This window comes from Channa argus, chromosome 15, assembly GCF_033026475.1.
Source record: "Channa argus isolate prfri chromosome 15, Channa argus male v1.0, whole genome shotgun sequence".
Lineage (NCBI taxonomy): Eukaryota > Metazoa > Chordata > Actinopteri > Anabantiformes > Channidae > Channa > Channa argus.
The window spans coordinates 9982065-9998938 of NC_090211.1; the positions used below are offsets into that span (position 1 = coordinate 9982065).

The 16874-nt window shown below is 39.4% G+C and overlaps 2 protein-coding genes across 4 annotated transcripts; both read left to right on the forward strand.

Moving 5' to 3' along the window:
- Positions 1-691: 691 nt before the first annotated feature.
- si:dkey-43p13.5 (visual system homeobox 2) lies at positions 692-3377 on the forward strand. The gene is made up of 5 exons (XM_067476775.1): positions 692-818; positions 979-1035; positions 1266-1500; positions 1790-1947; positions 2536-3377. Exons 3-5 carry the CDS (start codon positions 1272-1274, stop codon positions 2947-2949), a joined length of 801 nt encoding a protein of 266 aa, XP_067332876.1. The 5' UTR covers positions 692-818; positions 979-1035; positions 1266-1271; the 3' UTR covers positions 2950-3377.
- Positions 3378-5098: 1721 nt separating this feature from the next.
- micall2a (mical-like 2a) lies at positions 5099-15986 on the forward strand. Of its 3 annotated transcripts, none has more exons than XM_067477918.1 (17): positions 5099-5331; positions 5549-5597; positions 6832-6988; positions 7151-7317; positions 7457-7587; positions 7898-8407; positions 8541-8713; positions 9460-9520; positions 9976-10148; positions 10841-10948; positions 11140-11204; positions 11382-11505; positions 13794-13896; positions 14176-14249; positions 14330-14444; positions 14566-14612; positions 14709-15986. In XM_067477918.1, exons 1-17 carry the CDS (start codon positions 5189-5191, stop codon positions 14786-14788), a joined length of 2280 nt encoding a protein of 759 aa, XP_067334019.1. In that variant the 5' UTR covers positions 5099-5188; the 3' UTR covers positions 14789-15986. The 3 variants fall into 3 exon arrangements, with proteins under 3 accessions (XP_067334019.1, XP_067334022.1, XP_067334021.1); XM_067477921.1 differs by having other exon boundaries at positions 7151-7296; XM_067477920.1 differs by having other exon boundaries at positions 5100-5331; positions 6832-6973.
- Positions 15987-16874: the final 888 nt, after the last annotated feature.

Consider the following 16874-nt stretch of genomic DNA (forward strand, 5'->3'; position numbering starts at 1 on the left):
TAGTTTGCAAGATTGTTCTGTGCTCAATTGCTTAAGTTCCAATTCTATTCCTAGTCCAAAACTTTTGATTTTGTAGAGAACAGATTTTGTGAAAAGCGTAGTGAACGCTGAGTTTGAACAAACAATATGATATAAAATGCACTATTCCTCTGATATGTGGCTTGTGGCAGTTGAGATAAGTCTAATAAGGACAAAAGCATGACAGGCAAAATGTACATGAGTACTTTTTGGAGATGTGTAGTATGATAAGTTAAATGTGAATTATTTTTACATATGGCATTTAGTTTTTACTACACCTGCTGGTTTGCTACGGAAATGATGGAATTTTATTATTGTGAAGACAAAAATGGATTTGTGAGTTTTCATTGTGTTAATCATAATGTTATTTGCAATAATGGTTGGCAAACATGAAGATTTTTCTTGTAGATGTGGAGAAAACAATAGAACTTAAAATAAAATATTGAGCAGTTGGAAGGACGGGATAAAGAACATCAGCAAACACGTTTTTTTGTTTGTTTTTTGCCAGAAGGAGTGTGTTTATCCTGGAACCTGCTGTTGTGGGTCTGCTGCCTTGTCATCCCACAGAAATGAGCAACCTGTGGTTTTATTCCGTCTCCTTGGCAATAATTTGTTATTTTTACATTTGACAAATGTTAAACTTGCCAGATAAAAGTTGTGCAGATCTCCAAGGTGTACGTGTTTCCACGCACTAACATTCTGTCCATCTCACTGATTGAAATTTTAGGAGCCAAAGATGTTGCGACTTGTCCTGGGCAGGCAGAAAATCTGAGAGGACCCAATCAGTATAACGCAAAAAGGTAGACTGCGGCACATATAAGGATGGGAAAGTAATACGGAAAAGTAATGACGAATACAGGAAACATTGCCCTTCCTAATACTGATAAACCACTGACAGATGAATCATAGATCAGATTTTCACTCCTTTCTAATAAACCAAGCCCTGCTGTCTGTTTGGAGGTCATGTGACCAGGAAAGGAGGGGGGAAAGGATTGGAGGACAGAGCTGAAAGCTCAGGTGAGACCACCTCCAGTACTCAAGCGTTACCTCTACTCTTTAGGCAACACCTTATACCTATGCTGAGCCACATGCCACAGCTTTAACAACCGACTGGACAGCGTCAGCACAACTCTTTTCCTTTTTTTACTGTACTTGTTGGAATGCATTGCACCATTCAACCAGCATCCCAATAGAAGTGAATGTGGCCCCTTTTACTGGACTAACGCTTAACATTGGACTCTCAACAGCTGGACATGTTTGGCCCAGGGCAACTGGTCTCTACTCTCTTGCCTGCAGTTTTCCATTCACCTGCAGGTCCCTTCTTCTCTGCATTCCCACACAGACTGGGCTCTCAAATCCTAATCCCAGGGCACTTTATCAGCTATGATTCCTTGAGGAGTTATCTGCAGCCAGAGCCATGCAAGGATGCTTTGATCCTGGCCACACAGGCAACTGGGATGAGGCCACTCATTGAGGGCATAGGTGAGTTCGAACCACAGCTGCCGTGGCCAATGCTGGACTGATTGTGGGAAACAGGATTTGTGCAGATAGAGCAGAGTCAAAATGGCACTGTAAGACTGTCAGTGAGCACCATCTGATTGCAGTGTAAATGTTTACAAAAGATTGGCTAACAGCTCGTAACTAACAATCAATTATCAAGCTATGTTAAAGTGGGCCTAATGATTGCTGTGCTAATTATCCAATCTAGAGCCATTAGTTCCTTGTCACCCGTTGGCAATTGTGTAATTGGTGCTTGCGCTGTGCTTTCCAGATGAACAGAGGCCAGTGAAGCAGCGTCGCGCAAGGGCCAACTACAGCAGCTGGCAGCTGGAAGAGCTGGAAAAAGCCTTCGAGACCACTCACTACCCAGATATCTTCATGAGAGAAGCCCTGGCCCTCAGACTGGACCTTATTGAGGCCAGAGTACAGGTAGCTTTCACACTGAAAATATTTTAGGTACAGTTTGCCCACTTCTGGTCATTCCAGGCAAATGCATTATATTTATGCGAATAAGGTGACAGTTATACAAACATGCAGGTATATGCTCGTATTTACAGTGACATACAGGTTACTATCAAAATTACCAACACTTGCTCTATCCAAAAACACATGTCAAAGCTGAGCTGAAACTAATGTAAAGCCTCAGCAGTTAGACTAAATTAAATAAAGTTGAAATCTTCCAAAGTAACAGCCACATGTTAGAAAGTGATTTATATGACAGGATGAATAATAATTATAAGCACAAATCTTTCAAGGAATGATTTCCTCTCAATCTTGTAAGCTTCAGAATATGGCTTGGAAAATATTGTATGATGTTAGGTGCTAACCTTGTTGTTATTTATTATTTATTACAATTTTAGCTGAGTAGCTGTCAACATTTGAAACTTTCTGTGATAGACAAGAGATGTGTCCAGGATGTGCCTCTTCTTTTGCTCAGTGACAGCTGTAGCCCTCTGCAGGGTAAGCAGTATAGATAATAAATGGATATTTACATTTAGATTCCTTTATTGTCTCTAGGTTTGGTTTCAGAATCGCCGTGCCAAGATGAGACGGCAGCTGAAACTCCAGGGCCAGCTTGGAGGTGCTTATGTAAAAAAAGACAATGATGAAACACCAGAGAAAGTGAGCGGGAATTTAAAACAGCCGTCAGAAAGTTCTGACGGCGAGCAATGGGAGAGACGACAGGAAGGAGAGAACTATCCATGGACAAAAGCTGCAGGTACTGCGCTGAGTCTGCGTATGCAGCCTGTAATCCAGTGTTCAGGGAAATGGGAGAGGCCGGAGGGGCTGAGCTCAGAAGAGCTCCGCTCCTGCAGCATCGCCAAGCTAAGGGCCAAAGCCAGAGAGCACGAGGCTGAGATCCATGGCACAGTGAACATGTCAGGAGGTGACACACAGTCACAAACACAGGAAGCCATGCACAATGATTAATCATCATCCAACTTCCTGTTTGTACAAAATATTATACCCAAAACAGAGTGTCCAGTACCCTGACTGTACAGGAATATACTTTCTGACCTTTTCTGGGACGAAGAGCTGAATTATGTAGCAATCTCTAATTAAACATTTTATACTTCTTTTTTTTTAAAGAAACATTTGTTCTCTTTTTGTTTCTGTTCTACATTTTATCTTACATTACAAATACATCATTGTGGGTGTTTTTTTTAATTTAAACTGAACTTTTGAAGTTCTTTTAAATTGTGGGTGGTTTACATATTATCATTTCTGTCAAACTGTTACCCTACATTAACTGGTTTAATAAGTTCCCATCACATGATACTTAAATCTTTTTATATTTTGAATGTAACTCATCTTTAATGTGTTTTCTACTCTGAATTAAAGAAACATATTTCATGGGGGATCTTTAAAAGATAACGGTGACTAGTGGGAAATGTTGCTACCATATAATTTTAGTCTATCAGGACACATCTGAAATGGGATATAGTGAAATACATTTCTAAGTGGTTTCACTAATGACAAGCTCATCTCTGACCTCTCGGGTTTCCTTCACAGACGGGCAGGATGTCTGCTTGCAGCCACACGTCCTCACAAGAAACAATGGAAATAGCTGAAAAATGAAATCACAAAGACTGAGTTCAAGTAGGTTACATGAAAAATGTTGTACAACCTTAAGTATCAAAGACGACATATACACAGTCTCCACAGAACTGTGACTCTAAAGGGATGAAAAGTGCCAATTAAACAAACACAAATGTATAAACTGTAAACTGTGATATAATAATGATGAGGTCATTACACTAGTTCAACTCATAATATATAAACTGCTGATATTAGAAATGGTACAAATACTGTTATCCATACATTGTTTATGTGTTAGACCACGGCTTTGGAGAAGAAACTATCTTTATACAGTACAGTTTGACAGTGCCCCCTTCTGGGCACAAATATGTCCTCAGATAGTATTGATACACTGAGCAGGCAACATAGATTGAGACTTTTAAAAATCCAATTGATATTCAGGGTTTTTTTTTAAATGTAATGTATTAATCTTATCTCTCATTTGTTGTTTGCAATACTATAAAACCTTCTGACTCCTCCCGTTGTGACAATTAATTAACCGTTCACATCTTGCAGTAAGATTTAGTTATCGAGGTCAGTGTGTGTCACTCACATTTTAAAGACTCAAGTTTAACTCACACTAAGTTAAATCCCCATGACAGAGGTCTGAACACTCACTGGTGAGGGGAGAAGATTAATTTTATTTACTTTCAAGGTGGAATGACATCATATAGTAGCCTAATTCGTCACTAAGTTGCTTAGAATTCAAGCTACAAGTTCCTCCAAAGATTTAGTGAGATACATAATAAGGGCTAATGAAGTCAGAATACTTGTGTGACAATAGTTAGCCTCAATTGTAGGCCCCACACAAAAGAAGGGTGGGGTAACAAAAATGCATGGCACAGATTTTGTTGGTGGCTCTCATACTGCTCACTGATTTTGCCAAGCGGGCTGACATAGCAAGCGTTTAATTACACAAAAAGATCCTACAGAATCTTGCTCCCTTAAAAACGGCATTTCATGAAGCATTAAATGAAACTGTTCTCAAACTGTAGCTTCGTTGAAATGAGAGCGGAAAACTTTGCCCTCCAATGAGATTCCCGAGGAGCAAAACACTGAACCCCAACTTAGCTGCTCCCGGTGAGAGTTGAGCCACTGCATAAAAGTGGTGTGTGAGTGTGTGTGTGTGTGAATGAGAAGCAATGTAAAGAGCTTTGAGTGCCAATAGGTAAAAAAGAGAAATGGTCTCTTTTTTATATATAATATAGCTTTAATATTCATTTAGGTCCTTGTCTTGCAGGTTAATCTCACTTTAGATCATTCAGATATTGATCATAACCAGTTCCGAGGGTTCACGTTGTTCGCTTTAAAATACTTTTCTCCTTGAATTTAATTCCACTGTTGTGAATAACGAGTCAGCAGTGGGTGTCAATTAGTGTAATGAGCCGAGAAACACACACCACAACCACTCTGTGGTCATTCAGCAAAAAAAAAAAAAAAAAAGGAAACAGGACGCAGCTGCAGCGCCACAGTTCACGGTCAAACCACAAGCGGAGGCACTTTGTTTTTAGGTCTCTTTCCTCCGGCTCCTCCGAGCTGACACCGCTGCCTGTTGCACACTTCGAGTCTCTGTCGCGCTGGGATTGGACCCATGGCCGCCATCAAAGCTCTGGAGCAGTGGTGTAAAACGCAATGTGAGGGCTACCGAGATGTGGCCATCACCAACATGACGAGCTCCTTCAGGAACGGGATGGCTTTTTGTGCGCTCATACACAAGTACAGACCGGACCTGATGTGAGTGTTTACTCTGAAAAAGTCAAAGGAAAAACCCTGCCTGGGTTTGAGGAAGCACTTTATAAAACAATGTATTTATGTATAAGTCTTGACATAAATTGTTTTATCCTTTTCACCCTTAGGACTTATTTTAGAGGAAAACCAATATGTACAATAGATTTTCACTAACTCATGTATAAATTCTGTGTGTGTTCACTGGATGTCGGTTTTTTCCCAGAGACTATGACTCACTCAGAAAGGAGGATGTGTTCGACAACAACAAACTGGTAAGAAGTCAAGTTGTTCTTTTTCAAAATCTGATGGAGGTTAAAATCTGGCAATTAATTACAGACACAGCAACACACACACATACACACACACACACACACACACACACACACACACACACACACACACACACACACACACACACACACACACACACACACACACTCTATTTGTTCTTGACTTGTCATTTCTTCAGAACGTTAATATTCATCAGTGTCAAAATTGTAATAGTACAACTCTTTAAGCTAAAGTCTCTCAACAAATTTCTTCCACTTCTGAGGCTCAGAATGTACGACTCTTTACTGTGCTTCCAACTACTTGACCTTATTTATGTTGTTAACCCCTCCATGACCTGAGGAGCACAGCTAGGCCTTTTCCATTATTTAGTCTTCTTCCATTTGTTTCCTCTGAAGGGTGCGGAGCCCGCAGAGTTCCCACAGCCTGCACTCCGCACTTCCTTGTTGTATTAGATGAGCCTGGCAGTGTCAGCAGCAAACCTGAGCTCAGGGGAGAGGCTCTCCAGTCTATTCATTTTGAATGAGGTTTGCTGTCATCTGCCACTCGATCCACATGATGATGGTTCGCTTGAAAATGCTGCTACTGTAAACCACTTCATAAAGGAGCACGTATGCAGTAAGAATAAATAGAAGCATAATTTGCAGCCAGAGATTAGTGTGTTTTGATTAAGGTTCAGTTTTTGTCAACTGTTGGAGATGTGACAGTGTGACTAGTGCTGTAATTCACACCCTTGTGTATATTTTATGAATAGTGTCGTGTGTTTACAGGTGGTCATTTCATGAATTGTTGAGTAGCAGTTTGTTTTGGCCTTCACTTGATTCAAACCAACAGATGTCATATCCAGTAAAGCTTTGCGTTAAATTTAATGAACATGTCCAGGCTGATCCCAAACAATGCCCTGATATCCTGCTCCCTCCATCCTCTTTCTTATCCATGCAAGCTCACAGGAAGTGTGCTATTCATTATGCAGTCCCTTTTCAGACCTCTTTGGCCCGAGCCACAAGAAACTGCCCGTCTATTTTAAGTAGATTGTATTGTCTGGCATTTTTACCCATGCTGTAATTGTAGGAGTCTGTCTGCCGAATGAATACCATGTGTTTCTATGGTGAAAATGCTTTGGAGCTCTGTACTTTTGCATTGACCGTCATTACATTTTGTCTTGGCAGGAGTCAGTGGCAGTCGGTTAAACTTCTGTTTTGTTTTTTTCTTTTAAAGGCTTTTCAGATTGCAGAGGAGAAGTTGGGGATCCCAGCTTTGCTAGATGCAGAAGACATGGTGGCTTTAAGGATCCCAGACAGGCTGAGCATTCTTACCTACGTCTCCCAGTACTACAACTACTTTAAAGGGCGGCCTCCTAGTGAGAACATGGCTGGTTCATATCTTTAGATACCGTGCAGCTGAGATTAATTTTCCTGTCCTCGAAATTAATACATCTTTCTACAGCTTTTTCTTGTATATTTCACCTCTTACTTACGTAATTTCTCACCTGCGTTACAGTGAAATGTTCGACACTAATTGTTTTACTTTTCTACAGTTGGAGGTGTAAAAAGGCCAGCAGAGGGCTCCAAGGAGGAACCATCAGAGAAGAAAAATCTCCCAGTTGTTGCCAAAACCTTTGTGTCTAAAACTGCCATTGAGAATTGTCGACCTTCCGGTCATACTGCGCATACTTCCCCCAAGGTGGGCAGAGCTGCTGTTCAGGTGATAATCATTATCAGGCTTTAGCTTTCTTTAGGATTATATTTAAGAATGTGAAGGATTTAGCCCATTTTCAGTGGGCTAGGTAAATGTAATGACTGTTTGGACAGAGGGGTCCCTGAATGTTATTTTTGTTTCACAGAGGCCAGTTTCGGCAGAAAACGGCAACAAAAATGCGACTCTCAATAGCAAATGTGTTGCCTGCAAGAGCCACGTTCATCTGGTTCAGAGGCACATTGTGGAAGGCAGGCTCTATCACAGAAGCTGCTTTAAGTAAGAATTCAATTGGTTCAATTGAAGCATATTTTTGTGAATCAAGCTTCCTTATTTCCTACTATTTTATGCTGTTATGTATAGTATACTTAGTTTGTCTCATTCATATCAAGGAGGTTTTTTTAACAGCCTTTTGAATTGTATGATCATGACATTAACATATGTCTAAAAGAGTTTTAACAAAACTGGTCATTATCACTTTAGTTCACTTATTGTTTTTAGAAGTTTATTAGGTTGTTACTTGGCACACCTACCATATCAAATTTGTAGAAATTGGTAATGTTAATGGATGTTAATAAACTTCCACTAGATGCCACGAATGCTCCAGTGTGCTCCATGCAGGAGGCTACAAACCTGGGAAGAATCCAGACAAGTTTATCTGTACCACCCATCAGAACAGTTGCAAAGCTTCCTCCTTTGAGGTTAATATCAAAAATGGACCCGCCAGTTCAGCTGTCCAACTAAATAGTGCCAGCCAGACCCAACCTGCCCCACGCCCCTCTTCAGTGCTGTCAACTCCACTGAATGTTGTTCAGAAGCCAGTTAGTCCTACTCCACCTAGCCAATCTTGGACGGTGTCAGCCCAGAAGACGCAGGCGGCACGGCAGAGGTTTTTTCAGACTTTGATGCCAAACTCAGAGGTCTCCACCGGCGACAGTAAACCCGTAGAACCAGCGGGTGTTTTAGGAAAGCCAATGGTCCCAGTAAGTCCTGAGGATGAGAACAACAGAGCCAGGACAAACACTGGAACGAAACTATCAGAGGAAAACTGCAACAACAATAACAAGCACCCGTTCACCGTCCGATCAGCAGAGAGACGGTGAGCTTTTGCTCAACTTTATGTACCCATGGATCAGATTTTCAGTACAGTATTTGGATGTTTGTAGTATTTTCCATTGCTTGTACAGATTTGTGTTATTGAGGCTGACACTGACTGATTTCTCTTTCTGCAGATTTGGAGATGACCCACGTTCAGTTGACAGCCCTGGTTTGAGAAAGGATAAATGCAGCCAAGGCCCAGCAGAAAACTGGGCAGGACACCTCTCCACCAGCCGGACAAACAATAAGCAATCGCCACATCTGAAGGCCATCTACAAAGACAACACAAGACCGACAACTGCCATAGGCGAGACTACTACACTTATTTCAGCCGTTCTTAATCTGTTATTTCCCATGTAGCCGACATAAACCCTCCCCTCTCCATTCTGTGTCATTCTCAGAATGCATTCATGACAAACAAAGCCCTTTTGTCATTTTTGCCCTATTTATGCAGCCAGTGCATCTAGCATGCTGTTAGCTGACATTTTAATTTTTGCCTCACTTTTTATATTAAACTTTCAGAGTTAAGCTGTCATTCTCTTGGGATGGATATGCATTTGTGGCTGCAACATCCTGACAGTCAGAAGCCTTGTAGACAGAAACACAATTACTGTGACTGATTGTGAATAGTATTTTAGCATTGATAGGAGTCTAACTTATATGGAAATTAATTATGCTGCCTGCTAATATGGACCACACATTAACAACAGACATTAATCCAACCGTGTTAGAAATAAAGGTAATTTCACAGCATTACAGATTTGGAAGTTTGTCGTGCGCAGGTTGGAAAAATATTTAGATCTTTAACACAGATGTGCATGTGAACATCAGTGAGTGTGACACGAGTCAAGTAATATTATGTTTGGGAAGTTGAGCTTCTCTATGAGTGCACATCTCATTGCTAAAAGAGGTGTCAGAAACGAAGGAAAAACATTTATGGATGAGTAGACAATTGACCGATTTATTGATTATAGGGAAAACTAAATTATTATTTTCAATATTATGTTAATGTGGTTTTTACATTAGCTTTTGTTTCTAATCATTTGTCTGCAGATCCTGTCAGCCAAGAGGGGCAATTAGAGCTCAAGCCTGTGAAAACCGAGCTCGGGCTAAAGTAAGTAGACTCATCCTCTTAATAAACACTGTTAGTTCATAACTCACTCAACTGGAAGCATCGGGGTCACACAGGTGTCGAAAAATGTCTTAAAAGATTTGTCTTTAAGCATCCCTGACCATCCAGCTTATTCACTCTCCAGAATGCAGAATCATCGAGCTGTTATTGTTCACTGGCTCAGACTGCAGCCACTAGCTCTGTCCCCCATCCTAACGAGCCCTAAGGAGTGCCGGGCCTGAACTTTTCCCGCTCTTAACACTAGACTCTGTCATTTCTAATCCCTGCTGATGGTTCCCACCTTGTTATCCCTTCCTTTAACTTTTCATAATGAAAGGTGAGGCTTCTTCTTTTATTTTGCATTGCATTTGTGTCAGATAAATGCTGTACTGTTACACCATATGAAAAAGGTCACAAACTTACACTAAAGGCTGACTTCATTTTTGACTTTCTTACAGAGAAGCTGAAGCGAAGCAGCAGAAGCCTGAATTTAAGTCTATGGCTTCCTCTAATGTCTCCTTCATAACAAATCCAGCACCTGCAGTATCTCCAGTTAGCTTTACTCTGTTTGATCCTGTACACCATAGTAAAGTCTTTTCCCAGAAACCTCAGCCTACCTCTGGAAACCTGGGTGAGTTAGAGTACTGTAAAATATATTTGCCCATTAGAAAAGTGAATTTGTATTGAGTGTTGGGTTTTAAAAAAATCTGTATTTTTAGATTTTTCTTTTTCAGTACTATGTGATATAGTTGATAATTTGCATAAAAATAGTATTTGAAATTATTATTTGTGCTTGCTCCAGCAAACCCCTTTCTCCCAGTGTGCAAGGACACTAAGTGGAATAAAAGACCGAATTATGTAAAAAGAAGCACAAAATATTTCTAGAATTTTATTTGTCAACTTTTGAAGTGAAACATTACTTACCATCAGCCAGACCAGAGCCACCAGGCTGCTCTGTAGTGGCGTTTCCATCAAGACAGTTTTCTAGCACGATGACATTTATTCATTAGTAAAGCTGAAGCAGATGGGAATATCATTAGTTTTGCGTGTATTTAGAATTATATACATTTTTCACCTAATGGTGTAAAGTCAGGTGAACATGGACATTACTACAATTGATGCGGCGAGAGAAATAAAAATTTATCACATTTTATGTAACAAACGAGGACCTCATGGTGGCGCTATAGGAAAAGGCCAAGGCCTGGGGGTTAATGAATGTCTGTCTATACAACATTTGGTGATTACTTGGTAGAACTTGATGTATTTCAGTCTAGACAGACATTGCACGTCTTAAGCATGAACACCTTCATATGTTTATTTTAGTCCTTGAACACGGGAGTCCTCTGCCTGTGAAATCCCCACCCAGACGACCAGCTGTGGAGTCTATCAGCCCTTCAGCTACTGTTTTAGCCAATCATGGAAATCAATCAGGTTGGTTCCCAGCTTTTCAAATCTGTCACTATCATAGCCACACATACTGTACATTGCCTTGGCCATGTTGCTGTTTTTATGTAAACAGTCATTGTTTGCTCAAAGTAAATAAGATTAAGTCGTATGTGACTGTGCTTGTCTGAAAAGCTGCCATGAAAGGACTATCTAATCCTATTTTATCTACCTCTTAGGTGCTAAAAAGGGAAAGTATTTGTCACCCACCAACACCTCCAAGACTGAAATGAGGTCACTCTCTGTAAGTTCCCTCTATTAAGTCTCTTAAGAGATTAATTAACAGCTCTACAAATATGCTTTCATTACATTGCCAAGGAAAAAAATGACCTTCTTTACATTTAAGTGGCCAAAGTTGGAATTGTGAAATTAAAGTTCTCTTTACTTGATTTTGACTCTTAAGTTCTTTGTTGTATATCAGGTGAAGTCTTATCATATTCCAGTAGAGCAGATTGAGAGGGAGCTGAATGAAATTGAGAGCAGTTTGGCTCAGTTGGAGAAGGAGGGTGTAGAGCTGGAAAAGAAACTGCGCAGCTGTGAGGAAGGTACTTTTCCCCCCTGCTTCTTTTCTACCCCTCTCTTCCTTTGCCTTGTTTATACTGTACCTACAAATCAAAGCTTGATGGAAACAAGCTTGGCAGTTGTGAAAATAAACACTCCACAAACAACTCACTTATTCCAAGGGTGGAAGTTTTGCCATAGTGAATGGCCTCCACACAATCTTTGATATTTTATTGTATTTGTGCAAACTGCTGCTTCAGTATCTTATGCAGAGCTTGCTGCTTCACACACACACACACACACACACACACACACACACACACACACACACACACACACACACACACACACACACACACACACACACACACACACACACTGCCTGTGTGTGTGTGTGTGTTTCTATTGCATTTCTATTACTGTTTCTCCAGCCAAATGAGGTGAGAGGCACCGACAGCCCACAGGGATGTTGCTTCTTTTTTGAGGTAGTGGGAGTAGGGGGGGCCTGATTGCTTCGCTCAAGGTCAACATGACTTGGGTATAGTAATATGTATTCTGGTCGATTGCATACCTTTTTTTTTTTTTCCTTTTTCTCCTACACGCCACCCAGGAAGCCTGAGCATGCAATTGCTTGGTCAGAATTTGACATCAATTGCACACAACCCAGGAGATCATTTACCTCTCAATTGGAATTTTGTCTGCGCAAAAACTAAAGCCTGGCGCGCCGTTCAATTCAGACCAAAATCATGTTTGTTCTGGTGATGGCTGCATTTTCCACAGTCCCTGTCCAGAGGAGTCTTTATTGTTAATACGGCTCTGGTTGTGTGCTTTGATGGAGTACTCACTAATTGAGAATGGGGAAAATATTCTGAGGATACAGATTGATCCAAGTAATCACTTATTCCTGTTTGAATTGGTGAAACAGGACATGTAAGTTGTTGACATTGCTACACAAAGTTATGTTGTGGTGCACACAGTCTCACTATACTGTGGTGAGTTACATTAGTCACTCAAGCCTGAACATTGAGTTAGGAAAATACTTAAACAGCCTTTATATATATCATTTATATTGGATCTTAACAAAGCACTTCACTTTAGATTCACTAGAATTTAGAAAGGAATTCTTGATGATTGAGTGTAAAATATTAATTAGTTCATTGTATTTTTCCTCTGTGTGGCTCTGCATGTTAAAATGTGCATATCAGACTGTGTTTACAGCGAGAATTTTATAGCATTTAAAACATGCTTGCTTCTGGGTATTTAATGCAGGGCAGCTATGTCTTGTCAATTTCTTCGCTGATTTTATTTTTTAAAATAAAATGTTGGTTATGATTTTCAAACTAATAATATTTAAAAAGCTTGTTTTGTGACCAAACGTCTAAAATCCTCAAATATATTTTACTTTGTTTTCATAGTGTAGCTATTCAAAGAAAAACCAGAAGGTATTTGGCACTTTTGTGTAAAACCTGTCTAAAGTACAGAAATGACCAACCATTTTGATGGCTGATTATTTGCAATAGTCACATTATGAGCGAAATAAAATGAATGTCTAGTTGAATATGTGTACACAATACACAGGGACAATTTTAGTCTAAACTGTGAAATATAAGTTTGTGCACTGCAGTCATACTGACGATTACCCACAGCTTTACAGAGCTCCATTTTAAAGAGCTGAGTAGTGTATTATTAGCAACTACAGGGCCTTAAGAAAAGTGTTGACATGGTCCCAGGAGGTGAGTCACCCTCCATCTCGCCTCCACCAGCCAAATTATCTAAAAACCTAATTTGTTATTGCACTTAATTTTATTATTGTGTAACTAATACATTCTTGTGGAAACAAAGAGCTGATTTGGTGGAAATAAAATGAGCTGTGTTTCTGGATGAGTGGAAAGATTCTTGATTGTTATACTCATTGAGGTGATGTAAAATGTGTGATTTTTGAAATAGTCCAAAAAAGTATAATGTGAAAGAAAACAGAATTATTCCATAGCCTTCTGTTTAACTCCAATCACTGCAGTATGAGACATCAAGAAAAGCATAAAACAGCATTTAAATGCTGATGTCTGAACACTGTCTTTGAGCTTAATTTATTCCTGCAGGATTCCGAAGCACGTAGCTGGGCGGCATTAAAACGTATAAGTTGAGAAGACAGAAGTAGATGATGAACAGGCATTTTAGGTGTTGTTTAATACTTTAAATTAACTGATCACATTTGAATCATGAATCTCTTTATACACCAGTGCTTCTGCATTGCTGAAGATTATTAGGGGTCGCAATTTTTGTATTGGTGATATCCAGTGTTTTACTGAACCCTTTTTGTTTTGCTTTTCAGAGGGTGAGGGGGACATACTGATGGACCCACTGATGGTTGACTGGTTCAACCTGATTCGACAAAAGCAGATGTACATTAGAAAGGAATCCGAGCTTGTATACATGTGAGTGCTCACGGTTTTGGTATTTTACACAAGTCTGTCTCAGAGGTATTTTTAATTGCACACTTATCTTGAAGTGTTTCCAATGGTTTTACTTAATGAGAATTTTTCTTATTACTCTACACATATAGCGCCAGAAAGAATTTAGACTTATTAAGAATTAAAGCAAATGTTTGCTTTGGATTTGTTTGTTTTTGAAGATAGTTTTGGGATGGAGACATAATGTGCACAATGAATGAGATTAACTTTTTTTTGTCTGTAATTAATGACTGCACCTCTCAGAGCCAGGACTCAGGAGCTGGAGCAGCAGCAGCCAGATATAGAGGGGGAACTTCGCAGGCTGATGGAGAAGCCAGGTAACGTATCACACAGTTTAAGTACTTCTGTTACTTCCTTTTTACACTGGACACTGAAGGTTTTCAACATGGTATCGCAGATCATTTAAAGTCCAGAGACGAGCAGCAACAGGAGAAGAAGTTGATGCAGAGACTGATGGATATTGTGGAGGGCCGAAATGCGATTGTGGAGGGTCTGGATGAAGACAGGCTGAGGTAAAATGCCAAGCTAATGATCCCTGTTTACATCACAGGAATGATCACTAATGAAGAGCAACACTGGTTGTACTATGAGTTGTTATGGTGACTAACTAGTGTTTTACTTTTGATCAACCAGGGAAGTGGAGGAAGATCAGCAGTTAAATGAAATGATGAAAAATCTTGGTAAGTGTGGAACAGATGATCTTTATTTTTTAAATATAATTTAAATTCCTGAATTGATGATTCAATTTAAGACATTTTGTGTTTTTTGGTGAATAGGGGTAAAGAAAGCAAAACACAAAAGGAAATCCTCTATCTCAAATCTGTTCCGGCGAAGAAGCAAAAGACGAGTGGAATGATTGTCAAGGAAACTGCCTTGATTTTAATTTTCTATTACGTGTGGCAGTATAGTGTGCACAGAAGGTAAAAAATGCAGTTAAATTAGGTTGCATTAGGGATCAAATAGTATGATTCAACTTGTTTCAAGAAATTTCGATGTAAATGTTGAGGTAAAATATTTAGGTCAAGGCTGACGATATGTTTTTTTATTGTATCACTTCCAATGATACATTTTTCACAATGGGTGTCACATGTTTTCTCACAGTTGTTTCACCATTTAAAAAAATGTCCGGTAAATTTTTGTTCAAACTGTTTCACTTGTATTGCTTAAACGGAAATCATTCACATGTATCGTAGTCACACACACAAAATCCCACAATTTATGGATTTGCATGTTATGTAAAATACTGTGTTTATTTAATTATTGGAGTCTTTATTTATAATTTTAGCAAATTAAAATGCACTTGGTCAGAATTGGATGGGCATAAAACCATCAACTATCAGAGTGTGTAAATTGCACAGTGAAAACTGGCTCCTCACATGCAAATAGGAGTAAGAATTAATGTGTAATCCTTCAACATTCTTGATCCAAAATGAAATAATTTCAGTATTTATTTAATAAAGGATTTTTAACAAATTTCCTGTAAGGACGTTAGTGGGGGGGGGGGGGGGGAGCGGAGCTCGGAGCCTTGAGAATTAAGTTTGAATGGCTGTGGAGTGTAAAATGGAGAGCCACACATGTTGAACTGCTTTGTTGCAGAGTCTAGCGCTCTCTCACACTGTACTGTAGGTGGCAGCCTGGGTATGTTGTATCAGTAGGCAAGAACTTAGAAATCCAATTTACCACAGTACAGACAGTTAATTTCTTTGCTAATTTTATAACCGCTGCAAAAATGTTCAGCTGTGCTGATGCAATGTTATGTGAAAGAAGATTAGGAAGAGCAGAAGCTTATGGCCTGGGAAGGTTTTCAAACTATAGGTTGTATTGAGCTCCTTATCTTCAGACCTGGTTTAATTAAACATTACTCTTTACTAATATCTATACCTGAGCTATTAAAATTTTCAAATGACATGTGCAGTCTCTTGTGAGAAAATGACATTTAAAGTGCTTAATAATGTTGCATTTTAAAAGTGTTATTTAATGGTATTCACTCTATTTATAGTACTTTTAAACTTGAAATCTGTTGTCCAATAAATCCTTTGGAGATCTGTGTGTATGAGAGACTGAATTATTGACTTAATAACAGCTTCTTCTTTTTTTTTTGTTGTTGCCACAAATCTTTCTCTTTAAACACATCTTAAACTTTTTTTAGTGCCACACTTCACATGTTACAAACCATTGCCAAGGACTGCCAAGATCAGACATGTGTTCTGTAAGAAACCACAATGCTGCAGCTCCTTTGCATTAAAGCTCTGTGGTGATCACAGCTGCATGAATGTATGCCCTTAATAAGGCTTTTTTTTTTTTTTTTAAAGGGACATCAAGATAGTTCAAGGGGCGTCAATATATTGCAGCTACTTAGAAACCACATATCTCTCATTTTGAGATGCATGAAATCGTGACCATGAACTTGGAACACAATCTTTCTAGCTGAGCGGAGTTGGGGATGATATTGGTACAAAATGCCACGCGTGATGTGGATGACAGTCAAGACTGAATGTGTGATATTAGAGTTAATTAAAGCTTTGCGCCCCATCTACTGCAAATGCTTGCACTTCTGCAATTAAGAATCAAAGGCGAGGGCTTAGTGTCAGGGGGGTGTCTAATACATGGTTTTAACAGGAATGGGACCTGATTTGCCAAGCTCCTAGCGACAAGCATTAACAACAGCCTCAAATTAGAGGAACATTAATATTCATAAGTAAAACAATTCATCCTGTGAATGTGTGATGAAATGGAATCCTCTGAGGTGAGCTCTTGTGTCCAGGCTGCCATCGTTCATTAAAATATGCCATTACCCATGAAGTGCTTAATCTTTATGAAAGGGTGGTAAAATCTGTTTGAAATGCTCTGACGGGAAGGTGGAAATTGTAATATTGTTCGGCACCTTACATTCTCTTAATCGTGTACATCATTTTTAAATGTGATGTCAAACAAAATTGGAT